This window comes from Oncorhynchus masou, chromosome 8 (genome assembly GCF_036934945.1).
Source record: "Oncorhynchus masou masou isolate Uvic2021 chromosome 8, UVic_Omas_1.1, whole genome shotgun sequence".
NCBI classification, from domain to species: domain Eukaryota; kingdom Metazoa; phylum Chordata; class Actinopteri; order Salmoniformes; family Salmonidae; genus Oncorhynchus; species Oncorhynchus masou.
The window spans coordinates 4,629,965-4,654,964 of NC_088219.1; the positions used below are offsets into that span (position 1 = coordinate 4,629,965).

At 48.8% G+C, this 25,000-nt stretch overlaps 1 protein-coding gene across 1 annotated transcript in view; it reads right to left on the reverse strand.

Annotated features, from left to right (window-relative positions):
• The window catches only part of scaf4a (SR-related CTD-associated factor 4a), a 58,327-nt gene that overhangs the window by 13,251 nt on the left and 20,076 nt on the right, over positions 1 to 25,000 (reverse strand). Inside the window, 15 exon segments of the mRNA XM_064971073.1 lie at positions 1,245 to 1,420; positions 2,910 to 2,992; positions 9,486 to 9,583; positions 9,586 to 9,618; positions 9,621 to 9,660; positions 11,142 to 11,211; positions 11,273 to 11,373; positions 14,997 to 15,250; positions 15,253 to 15,431; positions 15,467 to 15,555; positions 15,635 to 15,676; positions 15,678 to 15,775; positions 20,724 to 20,750; positions 20,753 to 20,864; positions 21,467 to 21,631. Coding sequence (XP_064827145.1) covers positions 1,245 to 1,420; positions 2,910 to 2,992; positions 9,486 to 9,583; positions 9,586 to 9,618; positions 9,621 to 9,660; positions 11,142 to 11,211; positions 11,273 to 11,373; positions 14,997 to 15,250; positions 15,253 to 15,431; positions 15,467 to 15,555; positions 15,635 to 15,676; positions 15,678 to 15,775; positions 20,724 to 20,750; positions 20,753 to 20,864; positions 21,467 to 21,631 — 1,567 coding nt within the window.

Genomic DNA, 25,000 nt, shown 5'->3' on the forward strand with positions numbered 1-25,000 from the left:
GGAGAGACAGGGGGGGAGAGAGAGAGACACAGAGAGAGAGAGAGAGACAGAGAGACAAAGAGAGACAGAGAGACAGACAGAGACACAGAGAGAGAGAGAGAGACAGACAGACAGACAGACAGACAGACAGACAGACAGACAGAGAGAGAAAAATAATGAGATTAAGTGACAATGATTCACATTGGAAAGGGAACGGGAACCAATAGTAAAAAAAGATATATATATATGTATATATGACAGTGTACAAAGCATTAAGAACACCTGCTCTCTCCATGACAGACTGACCAGGTGAAGAGAGAGAGTATATATATATATATGACAGTGTACAAAACATTAAGAACACCTGCTCTCTCCATGACAGACTGACCAGGTGAAGAGAGAGAGTATATATATATATATGACAGTGTACAAAACATTAAGAACACCTGCTCTCTCCATGACAGACTGACCAGGTGAAAGAGAGAGTATATATATATATATATATATATATATATATATGACAGTGTACAAAACATTAAGAACACCTGCTCTCTCCATGACAGACTGACCAGGTGAAGAGAGAGAGTATATATATATATATATATATATATGACAGTGTACAAAACATTAAGAACACCTGCTCTCTCCATGACAGACTGACCAGGTGAAGAGAGAGAGTATATATATATATATATATGACAGTGTACAAAACATTAAGAACACCTGCTCTCTCCATGACAGACTGACCAGGTGAAGAGAGAGAGTATATATATATATATATGACAGTGTACAAAACATTAAGAACACCTGCTCTCTCCATGACAGACTGACCAGGTGAAGAGAGAGAGTATATATGTATATATGACAGTGTACAAAACATTAAGAACACCTGCTCTCTCCATGACAGACTGACCAGGTGAAGAGAGAGTATATATGTATATATGACAGTGTACAAAACATTAAGAACACCTGCTCTCTCCATGACAGACTGACCAGGTGAAGAGAGAGAGTATATATGTATATATGACAGTGTACAAAACATTAAGAACACCTGCTCTCTCCATGACAGACTGACCAGGTGGAGAGAGTATATATATGTATATATGACAGTGTACAAAACATTAAGAACACCTGCTCTCTCCATGACAGACTGACCAGGTGAAGAGAGAGAGTATATATATATATATATGACAGTGTACAAAACATTAAGAACACCTGCTCTCTCCATGACAGACTGACCAGGTGAAGAGAGAGAGTTGTCTCACCGCTCAGCGTGTCAGCCTTGGGCTGTGGCAGTCCTTTCTGGCGTCTCTCCCTCTCCTTCTCCTTCTCCTTCTCTCTCTCCCTGCGTTCCTGGGAGCGTGACCGCGGGGAGTGTCTGCGGTGGTCTCTGGACCGGTGTGTCCTCGAGATGGACCGCGACCGCCTCCTCTTCGGAGACCTGGAGAGAGACACACAAATCACATACCTCTTATATTATTGGGGCGGCAGGGTAGCCTAGTGGTTAGAGCGTTGGACTAGTAACAGGAAGGTTGCGAGTTCAAACCCCCGAGCTGACAAGGTACAAATCTGTCGTTCTGCCCCTGAACAGGCAGTTAACCCACTGTTCCTAGGCCGTCATTGAAAATAAGAATTTGTTCTTAACTGACTTGCCTGGTTAAATAAAGGTAAAATTAAAAAAAAAAAAATATTACTGCTTGGCTAGCATCGGAAAATCCCACACCTCGTAAGCAACAGCACAAGGTCTGAGAGGATGATATCTTTTCATTTCCGGGGTTGGGAAATTAACGCCAAAAATGAGGGTAGATTTTTGTCATTTGCAGGTAAGAATGTCTATTTTCACCAACCACGTTGGTGGGAAGAGTTTATTTTCTTCACTCCTAAAGCCCACATGTAGAAGTTGGTCAAAGTGACGAGGAAAGTATTCTAAAAGTTTAACTTTGTCCTTGTCTTTTGTCGGCATCCTTTCGTTCACACGTCAGGTTTCTTTATTATTATTATTTTTTTCAAATGTTAGTTTAAGTTTTCTGCAACCGTTGCAAGAGACTGGAGATTCTGTTTCCGTCACCAGGTGTCTGTGAGGACCCAGTTACCACGGTAACGGCCCACCCCTTAAAGGGGCAGCGACGCATCAAACGCTCCAAAAACTATTTCATTCATCAACTTGCAGGTCATTTCTTATCATTAAAAAAACAACAACAATAAAAACACTCAAATACTTAAAATTGTTCTCCTACATTTATTTGTGTGCTTGTACATTTCACCCGGGACACGTCGTGCCTAAGAACAGACCTTAGTCGTGTTATATTGGCCATAAACACCCCACGTGCCTTATTGCTAAAATATACCGTGATAACTCAGCACTTTGTGGCAGGGCAGGACACTATTGATTCTTGTTGTTCAGTTGTATAAACTGTTTTCACTATTGTATCAAAATGATGTATTTTGACATTACATTGGTTAAAAGACTCAATGAGCAATATACCATATTACTGCTTCCTAGTAATAAATGTCTTGTTTTTTTTAGAAACATCAGAATGAATGCTTACTTTATTTTATTTTTTTAAATGGCAAAATATATTTTGGCTGCTTAAATCAGGCCCTGATAGGAACTTGGTCATTTGAACGCTGTCTTTAGCCGTTAACCAATAGGAACTGGCCATTTGAACGCTGCCTTTAGCCGTTAACCAATAGGAACTGGCCATTTGAACGCTGCCTTTAGCCGTTAACCAATAGGGACTGGCCATTTGAACACCGTCTTTAACCATTAACCAATAGGAACTGGCCATTTGAACGCCGTCTTTAGCCGTTAACCAATCGGAACTGGCTATTTGAACGCCGCCTTTAGCCGTTAACCAATAGGAACTGGCCATTTGAACGCCGCCTTTAGCCGTTAACCAATAGGAACTGGCCATCTGACCAGCACTCACCTAGAGCCCGATGGTGACTTCCTGCCATCTGGTCGGTGTCTTCCATCCTTCATGGAGGGGGGGTCCAGGTCCATATTCATATCCTGACCAGAAGAACCCAGAACAGTTACAACATCACTAAGTTTGTAAATATGTTAGTACCATTATATTGTTGCATGAACAGGAAAGAACACCTGCAATGCATGATGAGTTCTGAGAAGTGATACACATTAAACTAACTAATTGAATATCCCAAATCATATGATCATTTTGGGGCGGCAGGAAATTTAGCGGTTAGAGGCTGGGTAGCCTAGCTGTTAGAGGCAGGTAACCTAGCGGTTAGAGGAAGGTAGCCTAGCGGTTAGAGGCAGGAAGCCTAGCGGTTAGAGGCAGGAAGCCTAGCGGTTAGAGGCAGGAAGCCTAGCGGTTAGAGGCAGGAAGCCTAGCGGTTAGAGGCAGGAAGCCTAGCGGTTAGAGGCAGGTAGCCTAGCGGTTAGAGGCAGGTAGCCTAGCGGTTAGGGGCAGGAAGAGCGGTTAGAGGGCAGGAAGCCTAGCGGTTAGAGGCAGGAAGCCTAGCGGTTAGAGGCAGGAAGCCTAGCGGTTAGAGGCAGGAAGCCTAGCGGTTAGAGGCAGGAAGCCTAGCGGTTAGAGGCAGGAAGCCTAGCGGTTAGAGGCAGGAAGCCTAGCGGTTAGAGGCAGGAAGCCTAGCGGTTAGAGGCAGGAAGCCTAGCGGTTAGAGGCAGGAAGCCTAGCGGTTAGAGGCAGGAAGCCTAGCGGTTAGAGGCAGGAAGCCGAGCAGTTAGAGGCAGGTAGCCTAGTGGTTACAGCGTTGGGCCAGTAACCGAAAGGTTGCTAGATCAAATCCCAGAGCTGACAAGGTCAAAATCTGTCGTTCTGCCCCTGAACAGGGCAGTTAAACCCATTGTCCCTAGACTGATTACCGGTTCCGGGTTGGAGCGAGCGGTCGCATCTACACTTCGGTCCGCAGGTAGTATAACTTTTCATTACATTTCATTATAGTACAACGGTTTGATTTGTCTAATCTTAGCAATTTCTTCTTAGCTAGCTACATAGCCGTCTTTGTATCAAAGATAATTGCGCAATTATGGTATTGCGTCGTCTAACGTAGTCTACACTGCTATCTGCCCAGCAGCTAGCTATCGTCCACCGTCTACTAGCACTGAAGAAACTATTTTACTCAACTGAGCGATTTCGATTAGTGTAGTGTTAGCTAGCTACATAGTTGTCTTTGCTGTCTTCGTATCCAAGATAATTGTGTAGTTTAGAGTGTGTAGACTTAGAGTGATTATCTTAATTTACCGGTTAGCTGGCCAGCTATTTGTCGTCCTTAACGTAGGAGATACTGCTAGCTAGCTAGCCAACAACTAACCAACGTCTACCGAATTGAACTTCAACTACCCGGTCAACATTCCGCTCCACAGGTAGTATCACATTTTATTTCACTTCATTACAGTACAACGGTTTGATTTGTTTGATCGTAGCTAGCTAGCTACATAGCCATCTTTGTATCTAAGACAATTGTGTAGTCTAGAGCGATTTTCTAGGTTAGCTAGCCAGCTATTGTCGTTCTTTTAACGTAACGTTCGTAATCAACACTGCTAGCTAGCCAGCTAGCCCGAATAACAGCAATGTAGAAACTATTACACTCGCGGAGCGACTTGATTAGTGTAGTGTCAACAACGCACCACTGCCCGGCTAGCCTACAAAGTCAACAACGCACCCACTGCCAGCTATCCTACTCCAGCAGTACTGTATCATTTCAATCATTTTAGTCAATAAGATTCTTGCTACGTAAGCTTAACTTTCTGAACATTCGAGGCGTGTAGTCCACTTGTCATTCCAATCTCCTTTGCATTAGCGTGGCCTCTTCTGTAGCCTGTCAACTATGTGTCTATCTATCCCTGTTCTCTCCTCTCTGCACAGACCATACAAACGCTCCCACCGCGTGGCCGCGGCCACCTAATCTGGTGGTCCCAGCACGCCACGACCCACGTGGAGTTCAGGTCTCCGGTAGCCTCTGGAACTGCCGATCTGCGGCCAACAAGGCAGAGTTCATCTCAGCCTATGCCTCCCTCCAGTCCCTCGACTTCTTGGCACTGCGGAAACATGGATCACCACAGATAACACTGCTACTCCTGCTGCTCTCTTCGTCCGCCCACGTGTTCTCGCACACCCCGAGAGCTTCTGGTCAGCGGGGTGGTGGCACCGGGATCCTCATCTCTCCCAAGTGGTCATTCTCTCTTTCTCCCCTTACCCATCTGTCTATCGCCTCCTTTGAATTCCATGCTGTCACAGTTACCAGCCCTTTCAAGCTTAACATCCTTATCATTTATCGCCCTCCAGGTCCCCTCGGAGGAGTTCATCAATGAGCTTGATGCCTTGATAAGCTCCTTTCCTGAGACGGCTCACCTCTCACAGTCCTGGCGCTTTAACCTCCCCACGTCTACCTTTGACTCATTCCTCTCTGACTCCTTCTTTCCCTCCTCTCCTCTTTTGACCCTCTTCTTCCTTCCCCCCTACTCACAAGGCAGGCAATACGCTCGACCTCATCTTTACCAGATGCTGTTCTTCCACTAACCTCATTGCAACTCCCCTCCCAAGTCTCCGACCACTACCTTGTATCCTTTTCCCTCTCGCTCTCATCCAACACTTCCCACACTGCCCCTACTCGGATGGTATCGCGCCGTCCCAACCTTCGCTCTCTCTCCCCCGCTTCTCTCTCCTCTTCCATCCTATCATCTCTTCCCTCTGCTCATACCTTCTCCAACCCTATCTCCTGATTCTGCCTCCTCAACCCTCCTCTCTTCCCTTTCTGCATCCTTTGACTCTCTATGTCCCCTATCCTCCAGGCCGGCTCGGTCCTCCCCTCCGCTCCGTGGCTCAGCAGCTCATTGCGAGCTCACAGAACAGTGCTCCGGGCAGCCGCGGAAATGGAGGAAAACTCGCCTCCCTGCGGACCTGGCATCCTTTCCTCCCTCCTCTCTACATTTTCCTCCTCTGTCTCTGCTGCTAAAGCCACTTTCTTCCCTCTAATTCCAAGCATCTGCCTCTAACCCTAGAGCTCTTTGCCACCTTCTCCTCCCTCCTGAATCCTCCTCCCCCTCCTCCCTCTGCAGATGACTTCGTCAACCATTTTGAAAAGAAGGTCGACTGACATCCGATCCTCGTTGCTAAGTCGCTGACACCGCTGGTTCTGCTCACACTGCCCTACCCTGTGCTCTGACCTCTTTCTCCCCTCTCTCTCAGATGAAATCTCGCTTCTTGTGACGGCGGCCGCCCAACAGCCTGTTCCCCGCTTGACCCTATCCCCTCCTCTCTTCTCCAGACCATTTCCGGAGACCTTCTCCCTTACCTCACCTCGCTCATCAACTCATCCCTGACCTTCAGCTACGTCCCTTCCGTCTTCAAAGCGAGTTGCACCCCTTCTGAAAAAACCTACACTCGATCCCTCCGATGTCAACAACTACAGACCAGTATCCCTTCTTTCTTTTCTCTCCAAAACTCTTGAACGTGCCGTCCTTGGCCAGCTCTCCCGCTATCTCTCTCAGAATGACCTTCTTGATCCAAATCAGTCAGGTTTCAAGACTAGTCATTCAACTGAACTGCTCTTCTCTGTATCACGGAGCGCTCCGCACTGCTAAAGCTAACTCTCTCTCCTCTGCTCTCATCCTTCTAGACCTATCGGCTGCCTTGATACTGTGAACCATCAGATCCTCCTCTCCACCCTCTCCCGAGTTGGGCATCTCCGGCGCGGCCACGCTTGGATTCGTCCTACCTGACAGGTCGCTCCTACCAGGTGGCGTGGCGAAATCTGTCTCCTCGCCACGCGCTCACCACTGGTGTCCCCAGGGCTCTGTTCTAGGCCCTCTCCTATTCTCGCTATACACCAAGTCACTTGGCTCTGTCATAACCTCACATGGTCTCTCCTATCATTGCTATGCAGACGACACACAATTAATCTTCTCCTTTCCCCTTCTGACCAGGTGGCGAATCGCATCTCTGCATGTCTGGCAGACATATCAGTGTGGATGACGGATCACCCACCTCAAGCTGAACCTCGTAGACGGAGCTGCTCTTCCTCCGGGAAGGACTGCCCGTTCCATGATCTCGCCATCACGGTCGACAACTCCATTGTGTCCTCCTCCCAGAGCGCTAAGAACCTTGGCGTGATCCTGGACACCCTGTCGTTCTCAACTAACATCAAGGCGGTGGCCCGTTCCTGTAGGTTCATGCTCTACAACATCCGCAGTGCGACCCCTGCCTCACACAGGGCGGCGCAGGTCCTAATCCAGGCACTTGTCATCTCTCCGTCTGGATTGCAACTCGCTGTTGGCTGGGCTCCCCTGCCTGTGCCATTAAAGCCCTACAACTCATCCAGAACGCCGCAACCCGTCTGGTGTTCAACCTTCCTAAGTTCTCTCACGTCACCCCCTCCTCCGCTCTCTCCACTGGCTTCCAGTTGAGCTCGCATCAGCTACAAGACCATGGTGCTTGCCTATGGAGCTGTGAGGAACGGCACAGTACCTCAGGCTCTGATCAGGCCCTACACCCAAACAAGGCACTCGTTCATCCACCTCTGGCCTGCTTTCAGCCTCCCTACCACTGAGGAAGTACAGTTCCCGCTCAGCCCAGTCAAAACTGTTAAAGCTGCTCTGGCCCCCCAATGGTGGAACAAACTCCTCACGACGCCAGGACAGCAGAGTCAATCACCACCTTCCCGGAGACACCTGAAACCCCACCTCTTCAAGGAATACCTAGGATAGGATAAAGTAATCCTTCTCACCCCCACGCCCCTTAAATGATTTAGATGCACTATTGTAAAGTGGCTGTTCCACTGGATGTCAGAAAGGTGAATTCACCAATTTGTAAGTCGCTCTGGATAAGAGCGTCTGCTAAATGACTTAAATGTACTGTCATTGTAAAGAAGTGTTAACTGACTTGCCTAGTTAAATAATAAAAATACAAATAGATAAAGAATGGACTGGTCCATGTCTATTAAATTAAAGGGCAGCGATTACTATTTTCATGTGGTCATGACGTGACCCTTTCTCGGCATAGATGTGGCACCCCCCCACCCAGGTTCTGTTATCTCAGGCTGTAAATTCCTGGAGGAGACTCTCTCCTCGTGGCAATGCAGTATAGAGAGAGAGAGTTTCACAGTAGAACTCATTCTACATCACAGAGCTTGAGAACTGAACAATATCCATGTTTTGGAGAATGTGTAAACGGTCGGTGGAGGAGCCAGGTACGACCCGGTCCGTTTTGTTTCATCTTTGTGACCTCATGAAAGACAATACAGCCTCCGTTATGAGGTTTGCATCTAATTCTTGTATATAATGAATGAGTAAAGATGAAACTATTTGAAATGATGTAATGTGATGTTAAACCTTTAATGAAAGAGAATTGTATTCCCTTTAAAGTTTAACTAAGTCATTGGCCTGGCCCGTGAGCACAGACATGATCTGGGCGTCATGGAACAGCCCTCTCCTATTATTCTGAATAAAACCCCCTCCTGAAGAAATTGTTTTCAAACCATGCGTTCCTCGATGGACACCGAGGGGACACAGGTTGAGTTTAGACCACAAAAACCTCTAAGCTAAGGATGTAATTGGTTGCTGAATTCCTAACCATACCACGCCGGCGTTGACTACGGTGGAAATGGTTCAACTCAGACTATCGATCCTTACAGAATAAGAGCAAATCTTAGATACTAATTACTAGTCTGCAACTAGAAATGATGTCAACCTGGGATGTGAAGATCGACAACTCGCGAAACATCTATTCTATAAGAACATTTCTGAATGGTAGTCGGAAGTACCCATTTTAACCGCGACAGACTTCAGGGAAGCAGAGAGACATTTTCGGATGAACTCTCCAACAGAAGGACTGACGATTCCAACAGAGATCACGAAGACGCACCGATCCTAAATATATATATTGATTGCAATTATTCCCAAATTAGTGAGCGTTCATGTGCAAAAGATTAGCATTTCAATCAATATAATTATCAACTGTGTAGTGACTCTTGTCCTTTCTGCCCTTCTCAGACCCACCCCGTCTCAGACCACCCCTTCTCAGACCACACTCCCCTTTTCCACCAAGCCGTCATATCGACTTAGGGGAGGTTCCTAGTGGGCTATCATTTCCCTGTAACCATAGCTACTGTTTGTATGTCTATGCATTTCTGTGATTATTTTAGTTAGTAAATAAATTATTAAGACAATTGGTGTATGGATGATTTATAGAAAAGGCTGGGTTCGTGCAGATAACCAACAATTTACGGCGTTTGGAATGAGACTAACGTGAGGTAAAGAATAATTCATTAATTAGAAGACTAAGTGATCAGATATTAAAATATCTGAAAGTTACACTAGGAAAATTACAACTTTGTAATCTGAAGATTTTCAGCGGTGCCCGACCCTAGTTAATTACATTTACATGATTAGTTTAATCACGTAATAATAATTACAGAGAATTTTATTCGATAAAACAACAGTCTTCACTTTAATGAATGTTTTTAACCATTCATACCTAACAAAACTCCACCCGAACCTAATTCAAATCTATTAATCTCACCTGTTCCTGCTGGCCCACGTGTTGGCCAAAGGCGTCCTTGTTTGGAGGGTATCCCCAGGGAGAGCCTGGAGGTCCTGTACCAGGGAGGGCCTGGCCTGGGGAACCACCATTCCTGGGTAGGCCTGGCCGGCAGCAAACCATAGCCCTGGAGCTGGCCGTTAGGAGGCAGAGATATCTGGATGGAGGGTGAAAGACAGGGAGAGTTTTGTTTTAATACTGTGTGTGTGTGTGTTCTGAGAGAGAGAAGAGAAAGAGGAGAGAGAGAGAGAGGGAGAGGAGAGAGACAGAGAAGGAGAGAGGGGAGAGAGGAGCGGGAGAGGGGAGAGACACAAATAGAGAGCAAAATCAGTATATTAGCTGGCGTGTGAGGTCTGAGACCATGTTAATTACCTGGCGTGTGAGGTCTGAGACCATGTTAATTACCTGGCGTGTGAGGTCTGAGACCATGTTAATTACCTGGCGTGTGAGGTCTGAGACCATGTTAACCTCTTACATCTATGGTGGCGCTATTTCATTTTTGGATGAAAAACGTTCCCGTTTTAAACAAGATATTTTGTCACAAAAAGATGCTCGACTATGCATATAATTGCTACTGTTCGAAAGAAAACACTCTGACGTGTCCAGAAATACAAAGATCTTCTCTGTGCGTGCCCTTTAACGTGAGCTTCAGGCAAAACCAAGATGAGATGGCATCCAGGAAATGACAAGGATTTTTGAGGCTCTGTTTTTCATGATCTCCTTATATGGCTGTGAACGCAAGAGGAATGAGTCAACCCCTTTCTGTCGTTTCCCCAAGGTGTCTGCAGCATTGTGACGTATTTGTAGGCAGATCGTTGGAAGATTGACCATAAGAGACCACATTTACCACGTGTCCGCCCGGTGTCCTGCGCCGAAATTGGTGCGCAAAGTCACCTGCCAGTATTTTCCATGCGATACAGAGAGTAAAGCAAGCTTCCCGAACTGCATGTCAATGAAAGAGATATGTGAAAAAACACCTTGAGGACTGATTCCAAACAACGTTTGCCATGTTTGATCGATATTGTAGTTAATCCGGAAAAAGTTTCGTTTTGTAGGTGACTGCATTTCGGTTCGTTTCAGTAACCAGGCGCAATGTAGAAAACGGACGATTTCTCCTACTACCTGAGCGCTTTCAGGAAACACTGCGCATTTGGTATGTGACTGAGAGTCTCCTCATTGAAAACATCAGAAGCTCTTCAAAGGTAAATGATTTTATTTATTTGGTTATCTGGCTTTTGTGAAAATGTTGCGTGCTACATGCTACACAAAATGCTATGCTAGCTTTGCATACTCTTACACAAATTAGTCTATTTCTATGGTTCAAAAGCATATTTTGAAAATCTGAGATGACAGTGTTGTTAAGAAAAGGCTAAGCTTGAGAACCCAAACGCATTATTTTAATTTTATTTGCGATTTTCAGAAATCGTTGCGTTCGTTATGCTAATGAGCCTGAGGCTTAGTCACAAACCCGGATCCGGGTTGGGGAGTTTCAAGAAGTTAATTACCTGGCGTGTGAGGTCTGAGACCATGTTAATTACCTGGCGTGTGAGGTCTGAGACCATGTTAATTACCTGGCGTGTGAGGTCTGAGACCATGTTAATTACCTGGCGTGTGAGGTCTGGGACCATATTTAATTACCTGGCGTGTGAGGTCCGGGACCATGCCCATCATGTTGAAAGTGCTGGGGAAACCTGGAGGCTGTTGGGTACTGCCAGAATGAAACAAATACACACAGTTAAAACACACACATTACACACACACACACACACAACACACTATAAAGGGAAAGGTCTTACAAAGACGTCTGGTCCTTCTTTGATTCGTCGGCTCCCTCAGGCTCATCGTCATAGTCAAAGCGGTCCAACAGCGTCTAGACAAGCGAGAGGAGACAAGGTTCAACAGCGTCTAGACAAGCGAGAGGAGGCGAGGTTCAGCAAGCGTCTAGACAAGCGAGGGGCGAGGTTCCAACAGCATCTAGACAAAGCGAGAGGAGACGAGGTTCAGCAGCGTCTAGACAAAGCGAGGACAAAGGTTCAGCAGCGTCTAATAAGCGAGAGAAACGAGGTTCAGCAGCGTCTAGACAAGCGAGAGGCGAGGTTCAACAGCGTCTAGACAAGCGAGAGAGGCGAGGTTCAACAGCGTCTAGACAAGCGAGAGAGACGAGGTTCAGCAGCGTCTAGACAAACGAGAGGAGACAAGGTTCAACAGCGTCTAGACAAGCCCGAGGGAGACAAGGTTCCAACAGCGTCTAGACAAGCGAGGAGAGACAAAGGTTCAACAGCGTCTAGACAAACGAGAGGAGACAAAGGTTCAACAGCGTCTAGACAAAGCGAGAAGACAAAGGTTCAACAGCGTCTAGACAAACGAGAGGAGACAAGGTTCAACAGCGTCTAGACAAACGAGAGGAGACAAGGTTCAACAGCGTCTAGACAAAGCGAGGAGACGCGAGGTTCAACAGCGTCTGAACAAGCGAGGACGAGGTTCAACAGCATCTAGACAAGCGAGAGGAGACGAGGTTCAACAGCGTCTAGACAAGCGAGAGGAGACAAGGTTCAACAGCGTCTAGACAAACGAGAGGAGCGAGGTTCAACAGCGTCTAGACAAACGAGAGGAGACGAGGTTCAACAGCGTCTAGACAAACGAGAGGAGACGAGGTTCAACAGCGTCTAGACAAACGAGAGGAGACAAGGTTCAACAGCGTCTAGACAAACGAGAGGAGACAAGGTTCAACAGCGTCTAGACAAACGAGGAGAGACAAGGTTCAACAGCGTCTAGACAAACGGAGAGACAAGGTTCAACAGCGTCTAGACAAACGAGAAGACAAGGTTCAACAGCGTCTAGACAAACGAGAGGAGACAAGTTCAACAGCGTCTAGACAAACGAGAGGAGACAAGGTTCAACAGCGTCTAGACAAACGAGAGGAGACGAGGTTCAACAGCGTCTAGACAAACGAGGAGACGAGGTTCAGCAGCATCTAGACAAGCGAGAGGGGGCGAGGTTTCAGCGTCTAGACAAGCGAGAGGAGACAAGGTTCAACAGCGTCTAGACAAACGAGAGGAGACAAGGTTCAACAGCGTCTAGACAAACGAGAGGAGACGAGGTTCAGCAGCGTCTAGACAAACGAGAGACGAGGTTCAACAGCGTCTAGACGAGGTTCAACAGCGTCTAGACAAAGGAGAGGAGACAAGGTTCAACAGCGTCTAGACAAACGAGAGGAGACAAGGTTCAACAGCGTCTAGACAAACGAGAGGAGACAAGGTTCAACAGCGTCTAGACAAGCGAGAGGAGACAAGGTTCAACAGCGGCTAGACAAGCGAGAGGAGCGAGGTTCAACAGCGTCTAGACAAACGAGAGGAGACAAGGTTCAACTCAAACACATTGTTTTCCATTTCCAAGCCTGCTTGTTGGAGGTCCTGAGAGCCCTGCAGCAGGTTTTCATCAAGGATCTCTGTACTTTGTTCCGTACATCTTTCCCTCGATCCTGACTAGTCTCCCAGTCCCTGCCACTGAAAAACATCCCCACAGCATGATGCTGCCACCACCATGCTTCACCATAGTGATAGTGCCATGTTTCCTACAGACGTGACGCTTGGCATTCAGGCCAAAGAGTTTCATCTTGGTTTCATTAGAACAGGGAATCGTGTTTCTCGTGGTCTAATTAGACTTTAGGCACCTTTTTCCAAACTCCAAGTGGGGTGTCATGAGCCTTTTACTGAGGAGTGTCTTCGGTCTGGCCACTCTACCATAAAGGCCTGATTGGTGGAGTGCTGCAGAAATGGGAGAACCTTCCAGAAGGACAACCATCTCCACAGAGGAACTCTGGAGCTCTGTCAGAGTGATCATCAGGTTCTTGGTCACCTCCCTGACCAAGGCCCTTCTCTCCTGATTGCTACGTTTGACTAGGCTGCCAGATCTAGGAAGAGTCTTGGTGATTCCAAACATCTTCCTTTTAAGAATGGTGGAGGTCACTGTGTTCTTGGGGACCTTCGATGCTGCAGAAATGTTTTGTTACCCTTCCCCAGATCTGTGCCTCGACACAATCCTGTCTCAGAGCTTAACAGACAGTTCCTTCGACCTCGTGGATTGGTTTGTTGCTCTGATGCACTGTCAACTGTGGAACCTTATATAGACGGTGTGTGCCTTTCAAATCATGTCCAATCAATTGAATTTACCACAGGTGGACTCCCATCAAGTTGTAGAAACATCTCAAGGATGATCAATGAAACAGGATGCACCTGAGCTCAATTTTGAGTCTCATAGGGTCTGAATATTTATGTAAATTAGGTATCTGTTTTTTTTTTTATTTTTAATACATTTGCAAAAATGTCTAAAAACCTGTTTCACTTTGTCATTATGGGGTATTGTGACGTCATTATGGGGTATTGTAGCGTCATTATGGGGGTATTGTGGCGTCATTATGGGGGTATTGTGACCTCATTATGGGGTATTTTGACCTCATTATGGGGTATTGTGACCTCATTACAGGGTATTGTGACCTCATTATGGGGTATTGTGACCTCATTATGGGGTATTTTGACCTCATTATGGGGTATTGTGACCTCATTATGGGGTATTGTGACCTCATTATGGGGTATTGTGACGTCATTATCGGGTATTGTGGCGTCATTATGAAGTATTGTGACCTCATTATCGGGTATTGTGGCGTCATTATGGGGTATTGTGGCGTCATTATGGGGTATTGTGACCTCATTATGGGGTATTGTGGCGTCATTATCGGGTATTGTGACCTCATTATGGGTATTGTGACCTCATTATGGGGTATTGTGACCTCATTATGGGGTATTGTGACCTCATTATGGGGGTATTGTGGCGTCATTATCGGGTGTTAGCCCAGCGTCATTATGGGGTATTGTGACCTCATTATGGGGTATTGTGACGTCATTATCGGGTATTGTGACCTCATTATGGGGTATTGTGACGTCATTATCGGGTATTGTGACCTCATTATGGGGTATTGTGACGTCATTATGGGGTATTGTGACCTCATTATGGGGTATTGTGACGTCATTATGGGGTATTGTGACCTCATTATGGGGTATTGTGACCTCATTATGGGGTATTATAGACTGATTCCATTGTAGAATAAAGCTGTAACGTAAGGGGTATGAATACTTTCCTGAAGGTACTGTATGTGTTGAGATTTTCAAGAAATGTATTTCTCTCGTGTGTTGTTCAGGTCGTTACTGTCAACGAGAATGTGTTTTATAAAATGACTGACCTGGTTAAATAAATCTTTTGGTTATTCTCATTCAAATCTAAATCTAGGTTAGGTTGTTGATTTGTTCAACATATCCCTGGCTACCATTACTAGAGACAAGACATTTCCCATAACAACAACAATTATTTTTTAAAAGCCACCCAAAAAAATAAACTATTCTGAATCCCCTTTACACCGTCACTAACACCCCTGTGGGACGAGGAAGGGGAACCCCCTACTCTGTGGTTTGGTCGATAGTAAGAAGAGGAACTCACAGCCACCTTGTCAAATGCTGTTTTCTGCTGGCTGGGCTCGCTGGAGGGGAGGGAGTCGCTGGCGGTCGTACCCAGGGCGGGGGTCAGGGACTGGAGATGGAGCTGGGAGTGGAGGTGGTGGAGGTTGGCAGGAGGCTGGGGTTGTGCCTGGTGATGGGGTTGAGGATGGAGTTGAGCCTGGTGATGGGGTTGAGGATGGGGTTGAGCCTGGGGATGGGGTTGAGGATGAGGTTGGGGATGGGGTTGAGGCTGGGGTGGGGTTGAGGATGAGGTTGGGGCTGGGGGTGGGTCTGGGGATGGGGTTGAGGATGGGGTTGAGGCTGGGGTTGAGGATGAGGATGGGGTTGAGCCTGGGGGTGGCTGTGGGTCTGGGGTTGAGGATGAGGTTGAGGCTGGGGGTGGCTGTGGGTCTGGGGTTGAGGATGAGGTTGAGGCTGGGGGTGGCTGTGGGTCTGGGTCTGAGAGGATGAGGATGAGGTTGGCTGTGGGTCTGGGGTGGGAAGGGATGAGTCTGAGGCTTTAACGGATTTTGTTGAAAGTTCTGGAAAATTTGCTGAAGCTGCAGAATGAGAGAGAGAGAGCCGAGTTAGGACACTGGGGGATGCTGAAGATGGGACGAGCAAAAATAAAACACACACCTGTTGTCCCTTCGAGGACTGGAAGAGCTGAGCGACAGCCGCGGAATGCGTCCGAGTTCTGAAGCTGAGAGACAGGCGCCACAACAGTGTTTTCCGTTACTGGGTGACCTTACCCTTTACAGGGAGGGGGATGAGGGAAACCTGGAGGACAGCAGTACAAGAGAGTCAGACAGACAGAGACAGAGAAGACAGAGACAGACAGGCAGAGAGACAGAGACAGACAGAGAGACAGAGAGAGAGAGACAGACAGAGCAGAGAAGACAGAAGAGAGACAGACAGGCAGAGAGACAGGCAGACAGACAGGCAGAGAGACAGAGAGACAGACAGGCAGACAGGCAGAGAGACAGAGAGAGAGAGACAGACAGGCAGAGAGACAGAGAGACAGGCAGAGAGATAGAGAGAGAGAGACAGGCAGAGAGACAGAAAGGCAGAGAGACAGAGAGCCCAGAGAGACAGAGGCAGAGAGACAGAGACAGGCAGAGAGACAGGGAGACAGGCTGAGGGCAAGGGGACAGGCAGAGAGACAGAGACAGGCAGAGAGACAGGCAGAGACAGCGAGACAGAGGCAGAGAGACAGCTGTGATACCTGGATCTGGGCTAACAGACAGTAACACCTGGGTCTGGGCTAACAGACAGTAACACCTGGGTCTGGGCTAACAGACAGTAATACCTGGGTCTGGGCTAACAGACAGTAACACCTGGGTCTGGGCTAACAGACAGTAACACCTGGGTCTGGGCTAACAGACAGTAACACCTGGGTCTGGGCTAACAGACAGACAGTAATACCTGGGTCTGGGTTAACAGACAGACAGTAACACCTGGGTCTGGGCTAACAGACAGTAACACCTGGGTCTGGGCTAACAGACAGTAACACCTGGGTCTGGGCTAACAGACAGTAATACCTAGGTCTGGGCTACCCAGACAGACTGTAATACCTGGGTCTGGGCTAACAGACAGACAGTAATACCTGGGTCTGGGCTAACAGACAGTAACACCTGGGTCTGGGCTAACAGACAGACAGTAACACCTGGGTCTGGGCTAACAGACAGACAGTAATACCTGGGTCTGGGCTAACAGACAGTAATACCTGGGTCTGGGCTAACAGACAGTAACACCTGGGTCTGGGCCAACAGACAGTAATACCTGGGTCTGGGCTAACAGACAGACAGTAATACCTGGGTCTGGGCTAACAGACAGTAATACCTGGGTCTGGGCTAACAGACAGTAACACCTGGGTCTGGGCTAACAGACAGTAACACCTGGGTCTGGGCTAACAGACAGTAACACCTGGGTCTGGGCTAACAGACAGTAATACCTGGGTCTGGGCTAACAGACAGTAACACCTGGGTCTGGGCTAACAGACAGACAGTAATACCTGGGTCTGGGCTAACAGACAGTAATACCTGGGTCTGGGCTAACAGACAGTAACACCTGGGTCTGGGCTGAACAGACAGTAACACCTGGGTCTGGGCTAACAGACAGTAATACCTGGGTCTGGGCTAACAGACAGTAACACCTAGGTCTGGGGCTAACAGACAGACAGTAACACCTGGGTCTGGGCTAACAGACAGACAGTAATACCTGGGTCTGGGCTAACAGACAGACAGTAATACCTGTGTCTGGGCTAACAGACAGACAGTAATACCTGGGTCTGGGCTAACAGACAGTAATACCTGGGTCTGGGCTAACAGACAGTAACACCTGGGTCTGGGCTAACAGACAGTAACACCTGGGTCTGGGCTAACAGACAGTAATACCTGGGTCTGGGCTAACAGACAGTAACACCTGGGTCTGGGCTAACAGACAGACAGTAACACCTGGGTCTGGGCTAACAGACAGACAGTAATACCTGGGTCTGGGCTAACAGACAGACAGTAACACCTGGGTCTGGGCTAACAGACAGTAACACCTGGGTCTGGGCTAACAGACAGACAGTAACACCTGGGTCTGGGCTAACAGACAGACAGTAACACCTGGGTCTGGGCTAACAGACAGACAGTAACACCTGGGTCTGGGCTAACAGACAGTAACACCTGGGTCTGGGCTAACAGACAGTAACACCTGGGTCTGGGCTAACAGACAGTAACACCTGGGTCTGGGCTAACAGACAGTAACACCTGGGTCTGGGCTAACAGACAGACAGTAATACCTGGGTCTGGGTTAACAGACAGACAGTAACACCTGGGTCTGGGCTAACAGACAGTAACACCTGGGTCTGGGCTAACAGACAGTAACACCTGGGTCTGGGCTAACAGACAGTAATACCTGGGTCTGGGCTAACAGACAGACTGTAATACCTGGGTCTGGGCTAACAGACAGACAGTAATACCTGGGTCTGGGCTAACAGACAGTAACACCTGGGTCTGGGCTAACAGACAGACAGTAACACCTGGGTCTGGGCTAACAGACAGACAGTAATACCTGGGTCTGGGCTAACAGACAGTAATACCTGGGTCTGGGCTAACAGACAGTAACACCTGGGTCTGGGCTAACAGACAGTAATACCTGGGTCTGGGCTAACAGACAGACAGTAATACCTGGGTCTGGGCTAACAGACAGTAATACCTGGGTCTGGGCTAACAGACAGTAACACCTGGGTCTGGGCTAACAGACAGTAACACCTGGGTCTGGGCTAACAGACAGTAACACTGGGTCTGGGCTAACAGACAGTAATACCTGGGTCTGGGCTAACAGACAGTAACACCTGGGTCTGGGCTAACAGACAGTAACACCTGGGTCTGGGCTAACAGACAGACAGTAACACCTGGGTCTGGGCTAGCAGACAGACAGTAATACCTGGGTCTGGGCTAACAGACAGACCTTGATAACACCTGGGTCTGGGCTAACAGACAGTAACACCTGGGTCTGGGCTAACAGACAGTAACACCTGGGTCTGGGCTAACAGACAGTAACACCTGGGTCTGGGCTAACAGACCCAGTAATACCTGGGTCTGGGCTAACAGACAGTAACACCTGGGTCTGGGCTAACAGACAGTAACACCTGGGTCTGGGCTAACAGACAGACAGTAATACCTGGGTCTGGGGCTAACAGACAGACAGTAACACCTGGGTCTGGGCTAACAGACAGTAACACCTATAGGTCTGGGCTAACAGACAGACAGTAACACCTGGGTCTGGGCTAACAGACAGACAGTAACACCTGGGTCTGGGCTAACAGACAGACAGTAACACCTGGGTCTGGGCTAACAGACAGACAGTAACACCTGGGTCTGGGCTAACAGACAGACAGTAACACCTGGGTCTGGGCTAACAGACAGTAACACCTGGGTCTGGGCTAACAGACAGTAACACCTGGGTCTGGGCTAACAGACAGACAGTAATACCTGGGTCTGGGTTAACAGACAGACAGTAACACCTGGGTCTGGGCTAACAGACAGTAACACCTGGGTCTGGGCTAACAGACAGTAACACCTGGGTCACAGGCTAACAGACAGTAATACCTGGGTCTGGGCTAACAGACAGACTGTAATACCTGGGTCTGGAGCTAACAGACAGACAGTAATACCTGGGTCTGGGCTAACAGACAGTAACACCTGGGTCTGGGCTAACAGACAGACAGTAACACCTGGGTCTGGGCTAACAGACAGACAGTAATACCTGGGTCTGGGCTAACAGACAGTAATACCTGGGTCTGGGCTAACAGACAGTAACACCTGGGTCTGGGCTAACAGACAGTAATACCTGGGTCTGGGCTAACAGACAGACAGTAATACCTGGGTCTGGGCTAACAGACAGTAATACCTGGGTCTGGGCTAACAGACAGTAACACCTGGGTCTGGGCTAACAGACAGTAACACCTGGGTCTGGGCTAACAGACAGTAACACCTGGGTCTGGGCTAACAGACAGTAATACCTGGGTCTGGGCTAACAGACAGTAACACCTGGGTCTGGGCTAACAGACAGACAGTAATACCTGGGTCTGGGCTAACAGACAGTAATACCTGGGTCTGGGCTGGGCAGACAGTAACACCTGGGTCTGGGCTAACAGACAGTAATACCTGGGTCTGGGCACAACAGACAGTAACACCTGGGTCTGGGCTAACAGACAGACAGTAACACCTGGGTCTGGGCAGACTAACAGACAGACAGTAATACCTGGGTCTGGGCTAACAGACAGTAATACCTGGGTCTGGGCTAACAGACAGTAACACCTGGGTCTGGGCTAACAGACAGTAACACCTGGGTCTGGGCTAACAGACAGTAATACCTGGGTCTGGGCTAACAGACAGTAACACCTGGGTCTGGGCTAACAGACAGACAGTAACACCTGGGTCTGGGCTAACAGACAGACAGTAATACCTGGGTCTGGGCTAACAGACAGACAGTAACACCTGGGTCTGGGCTAACAGACAGTAACACCTGGGTCTGGGCTAACAGACAGACAGTAACACCTGGGTCTGGGGCTAACAGACAGACAGTAACACCTGGGTCTGGGCTAACAGACAGACAGTAACACCTGGGTCTGGGCTAACAGACAGTAACACCTGGGTCTGGGTTAACAGACAGTAACACCTGGGTCTGGGCTAACAGACAGTAATACCTGGGTCTGGGCTAACAGACAGTAACACCTGGGTCTGGGCTAACAGACAGACAGTAATACCTGGGTCTGGGCTAACAGACAGACAGTAATACCTGGGTCTGGGCTAACAGACAGTAATACCTGGGTCTGGGCTAACAGACAGTAATACCTGGGTCTGGGCTAACAGACAGTAATACCTGGGTCTGGGCTAACAGACAGTAATACCTGGGTCTGGGCTAACAGACAGTAACACCTGGGTCTGGGCTAACAGACAGACAGTAATACCTGGGTCTGGGCTAACAGACAGTAATACCTGGGTCTGGGCTAACAGACAGACAGTAATACCTGTGTCTGGGCTAACAGACAGTAACACCTGGGTCTGGGCTAACAGACAGTAATACCTGGGTCTGGGCTAACAGACAGTAATACCTGGGTCTGGGCTAACAGACAGTAACACCTGGGTCTGGGCTAACAGACAGACAGTAATACCTGGGTCTGGGCTAACAGACAGTAACACCTGGGGCTGGGCTAACAGACAGACAGTAATACCTGGGTCCGGGTCGTCCATCTCGGTGTCTGAGAGCAACTGATGGAACCAGACGTCGCCATATCTAGAAGAGGCTGGATGATCTCCAGGAGAGAAAACACACCATTCTTCTGCCACAGATTCAACACACGCACTATCTTACTCTACAGATAGGAAGGGGAGAGGAGAGAGAGAGAGAAAGGAGAAGGAGAGGAGAGAGAGAGAGAGATGATAGTGAGAAAGGAGGAAAGGAGAGAGACAAGGGAGAGAAAGGGAGGATTGTGAGAAGGAGAGAGAGAAAGAAGGAGAGAGAGAAAGGAGAGAGAGAAAGGAGGAAAGGAGTTAATCATCATCATGGAGAGACAGAGAAAGAGGTTCTCAAGTTCCGTGATGTTCTTGGTGAGAGAGAAAGGAGAGAGAAAGGAGAGAGAAAAAGGAGAGAGAGAAAGAGAGAGAGAAGAAAAGGAGAGAGAAAAGGAGGAGAAAAAGGGAGAGAGGGGAGGATCATGCAGAAAGAGAGAGAAAGGAAGAGAAAGAAGGAGAGAGAAGAGGAGAGAGAGAAGGAGAGAGAGAGAGAGAGAGAAGAGAAGGAGAGAGAAAGGAGAGAGGAGAGACAGAGAGGAGGAGAAAAGGAGAGAGAGAGGAGAGAGAAAGGAGAGAGAGGAGAGAAAGGAGGAGGGAGAGATTTGTTATGAGTCAGTACAGCGTCCTCAGGTATCCATCATAACTTGTTTCACCACCATTATAATCATCATCATGGTCTCACCCGTTCTTCAGTGGGACAGAGACAGAGGTTCTCAAAGACGTTCCCGTGATGTTCTTGAGTGAACCGTGGTCCGAACACGTCCTTGTCCATGCCAAACTGATGACGGGACTGTCGGACAATGGAGTCTACAACATATAGACCTGCCACCTTGTACTCCGGCTTACACTGGGGGGGAGGGGAGGGATTAAGATACAGACAGAAAGAGAGTCAATTGAAAATTAAATGGAGAGATAGAGAGATATACGACAGACAGTGAGAGAGAGACAGACAGAGAGAGAGAGGGAGACAGGAGACAGACAGACAGAGAGAGAGAGAGGAGACATGCAGACAAAGAGAGAGACAGGAGACAGAAAGAGAGAGAGACAGGAGACATACAGACAGAGGGAGAGGAGACATACAGACAGAGACAGGAGACATACAGACAGAGAGAGAGAGGAGACACACAGACAGAGAGAGAGAGGAGACACGCAGACAGAGAGAGAGAGGAGACACGCAGACAGAGAGAGAGAGAGGAGACACGCAGACAGACAGCAGACAGACAGAGAGAGAGGAGACACGCAGACAGAGAGAGAGGGAGACACGCAGACAGAGAGAGAGAGGAGACATGCAGACAGACAGAGACAGCAGAGGAGACACGCAGACAAAGAGAGAGAGGAGACACGCAGACAGACAAACAGACAGGAGACATGCAGACAGAGACAGACAGAGGAGACACAGACAGACAGAGACAGACAGCGAGACAGACAGCGAGACAGAGAGAGAGAGACAGACACGAAACAGACAGAGAGAAACAGACAGACAGACAGACACGCAGACAGACAGAGAGAGAGAGACAGCGAGACAGAAAGAGAGAGAGAGACAGACACGCAGACAGAGAGACAGAGAGACAGGCGAGACAAAGAGAGAGAGGACAGACAGCGAGACAGACAGAGACAGAGAGCGGAGACACGCAGACAGAGACAGAGACAGACAGACAGGAGACACGCAGACAGCCAGCCAGAGAGAGACAGACAGACACGCAGACAAAGAGAGACAGACAGAGAGGAGACACGCAGACAAAGAGAGAGAGGAGACACGAGACAACAGACAGACAGAGAGGAGACAGACAGACAAAGAGACAGAAAGACAGACACGCAGACGGAAAAAGAGAGAGAGAACACAGACAGACAAAGAGACAGACAGAGGAGACACGCAGACAAAGAGACAGACAGAGAGAGACACGCAGACAAAGCCAGCCAGAGACAGAGGAGACACGCAGACAAAGAGAGAGAGAGACAGAGACACGCAGACAAAGCGAAAGAGAGACAGACAGACACGCAGACAAAAGAGAGAGAGAGGAGACACGCAGACAAGAGACAGACAGAGGAGACACGCAGACAAGAGACAGAGAGAGAGACAGAGACACGCAGACAAAGACAGAGAGAGAGAGGAGACACGCAGACAAAGAGAGAGAGGAGACACGCAGACAAAAGAGAGAGAGAGAGGAGACACGCAGACAAAGAGAGAGAGAGGAGACACGCAGACAAAGAGACAGAGAGACACGCAGACAGAGAGAGCGAGAGACACGCAGACAAAGAGAGAGACAGGAGACACGCAGACAAAGAGAGAGACAGAGGAGACACGAGACAAAGAGAGAGAGAGACGAGACAGACAGACAAGACAGAGAGAGGAGACACGCAGACAAAGAGAGAGAGACAGACAGACACGCAGACAAAGAGAGAGAGACAGAGACACGCAGACAAGACAGAGAGAGACACGCAGACAAAGAGAGAGAGGAGACACAGACAGACAGAGAGACAGACAGACACGAGACAGACAAAGAGAGAGAGAGCGAGACACGCAGACAAAAGAGAGAGAGAGGAGACAAAGACAGACAGACACGCAGAAAAGAAGAGAGAGGAGACACGCAGACAAAAAGAGAGAGACACGCAGACAAAGAGAGAGCGAGGATGACACGCAGACAAAGAGAGAGAGGAGACACGCAGACAAAGAGAGAGAGGAGACACGCAGACAAGAGAGAGAGAGGAGACACGCAGACAAAGCGAGACAGAGACAGCGAGGAGACACGCAGACAAAGAGAGAGAGAGACACGCAGACAAAGAGAGAGAGAGGAGACACACAGACAAAGAGAGAGAGAGGAGACACGCAGACAGCGAGACAAACAGACAAAGAGAGAGAGACAGACAACCAGCGAGACAGACAGACAGCGAGACAGACAGCGAGACAGACAGACAGCAGACAGACAGACAGACAGCGAGACAGACAGACAGACAGCGAGACAGACAGACAGCGAGACAGACAGACAGACAGCGAGACAGACAGACAGACAGCGAGACAGACAGACAGCGAGACAGACAGACAGCGAGACAGACAGACAGCGAGACAGACAGACAGCGACAGACAGACAGACAGCGAGACAGACAGACAGCCAAACAGCGAGACAGACAAACAGCGAGACAAACAGCGAGACAAACAGCGAGACAGACAGACAGCGAGACAGACAGACAGCGAGACAGACAGACAGACAGACAAGACAGACAGACAGCGAGACAGACAGACAGCGAGACAGACAGACAGCGAGACAGACAGACAGCCAGACAGACAGACAGCGAGACAGACAGACAGACAGACAGCCAGACAGCGAGACAGACAGACAGCAGACAGCCAGACAGCAGCAGACAGACAGCCAGACAGTGAGACAGACAACCAAAGTCAGACAGCGAGACAGACAGACAGACAGCGAGACAGACAGCCAGACAGCGAGACAGACAGCCAGACAGCGAGACAGACAGCGAGACAGACAGCCAGACAGAATGACAGACAGACAGACAGACAGCGAGACAGACAGACAGACAGCGAGACAGACAGACAGCCAGACAGCGAGACAGACAGACAGACAGCGAGACAGAAGACAGACAGCGAGACAGACGGACAGCGAGACAGGCGAGACAGACAGCGAGACAGACAGACAGCGAGACAGCAGACAGACAGCGAGACAGACAGACAGACAGACAGACAGCGAGACAGACAGGACAGCGAGACAGACAGACAGACAGCGAGACAGACAGGACAGCGAGACAGCAGACAGCGAGACAGACAGACAGCGAGACAGACGGACAGCGAGACAGACAGACAGACAGCGACAGACAGACAGCGAGACAGACAGACAGCGAGACAGACAGACAGCGGACAGACAGAGACAGACAGCGAGACAGCAGACAGACAGACAGCGAGACAGACAGGACAGCGAGACAGACAGACAGACAGCGAGACAGACAGACAGACAGACAGCGAGACAGACAGACAGGCGAGACAGACAGACAGCAGACAGACAGACAGACAGCGAGACAGACAGACAGCGAGACAGACAGCGAGACAGACAGACAGACAGCGACAGACAGACAGCGAGACAGACAGCGACAGACAGACAGACAGACAGCGAGACAGACGACAGACAGCGAGACAGACAGACAGACAGCGAGACAGACAGTCAGACAGCGAGACAGACAGACAGACAGACAGACAGACAGCGAG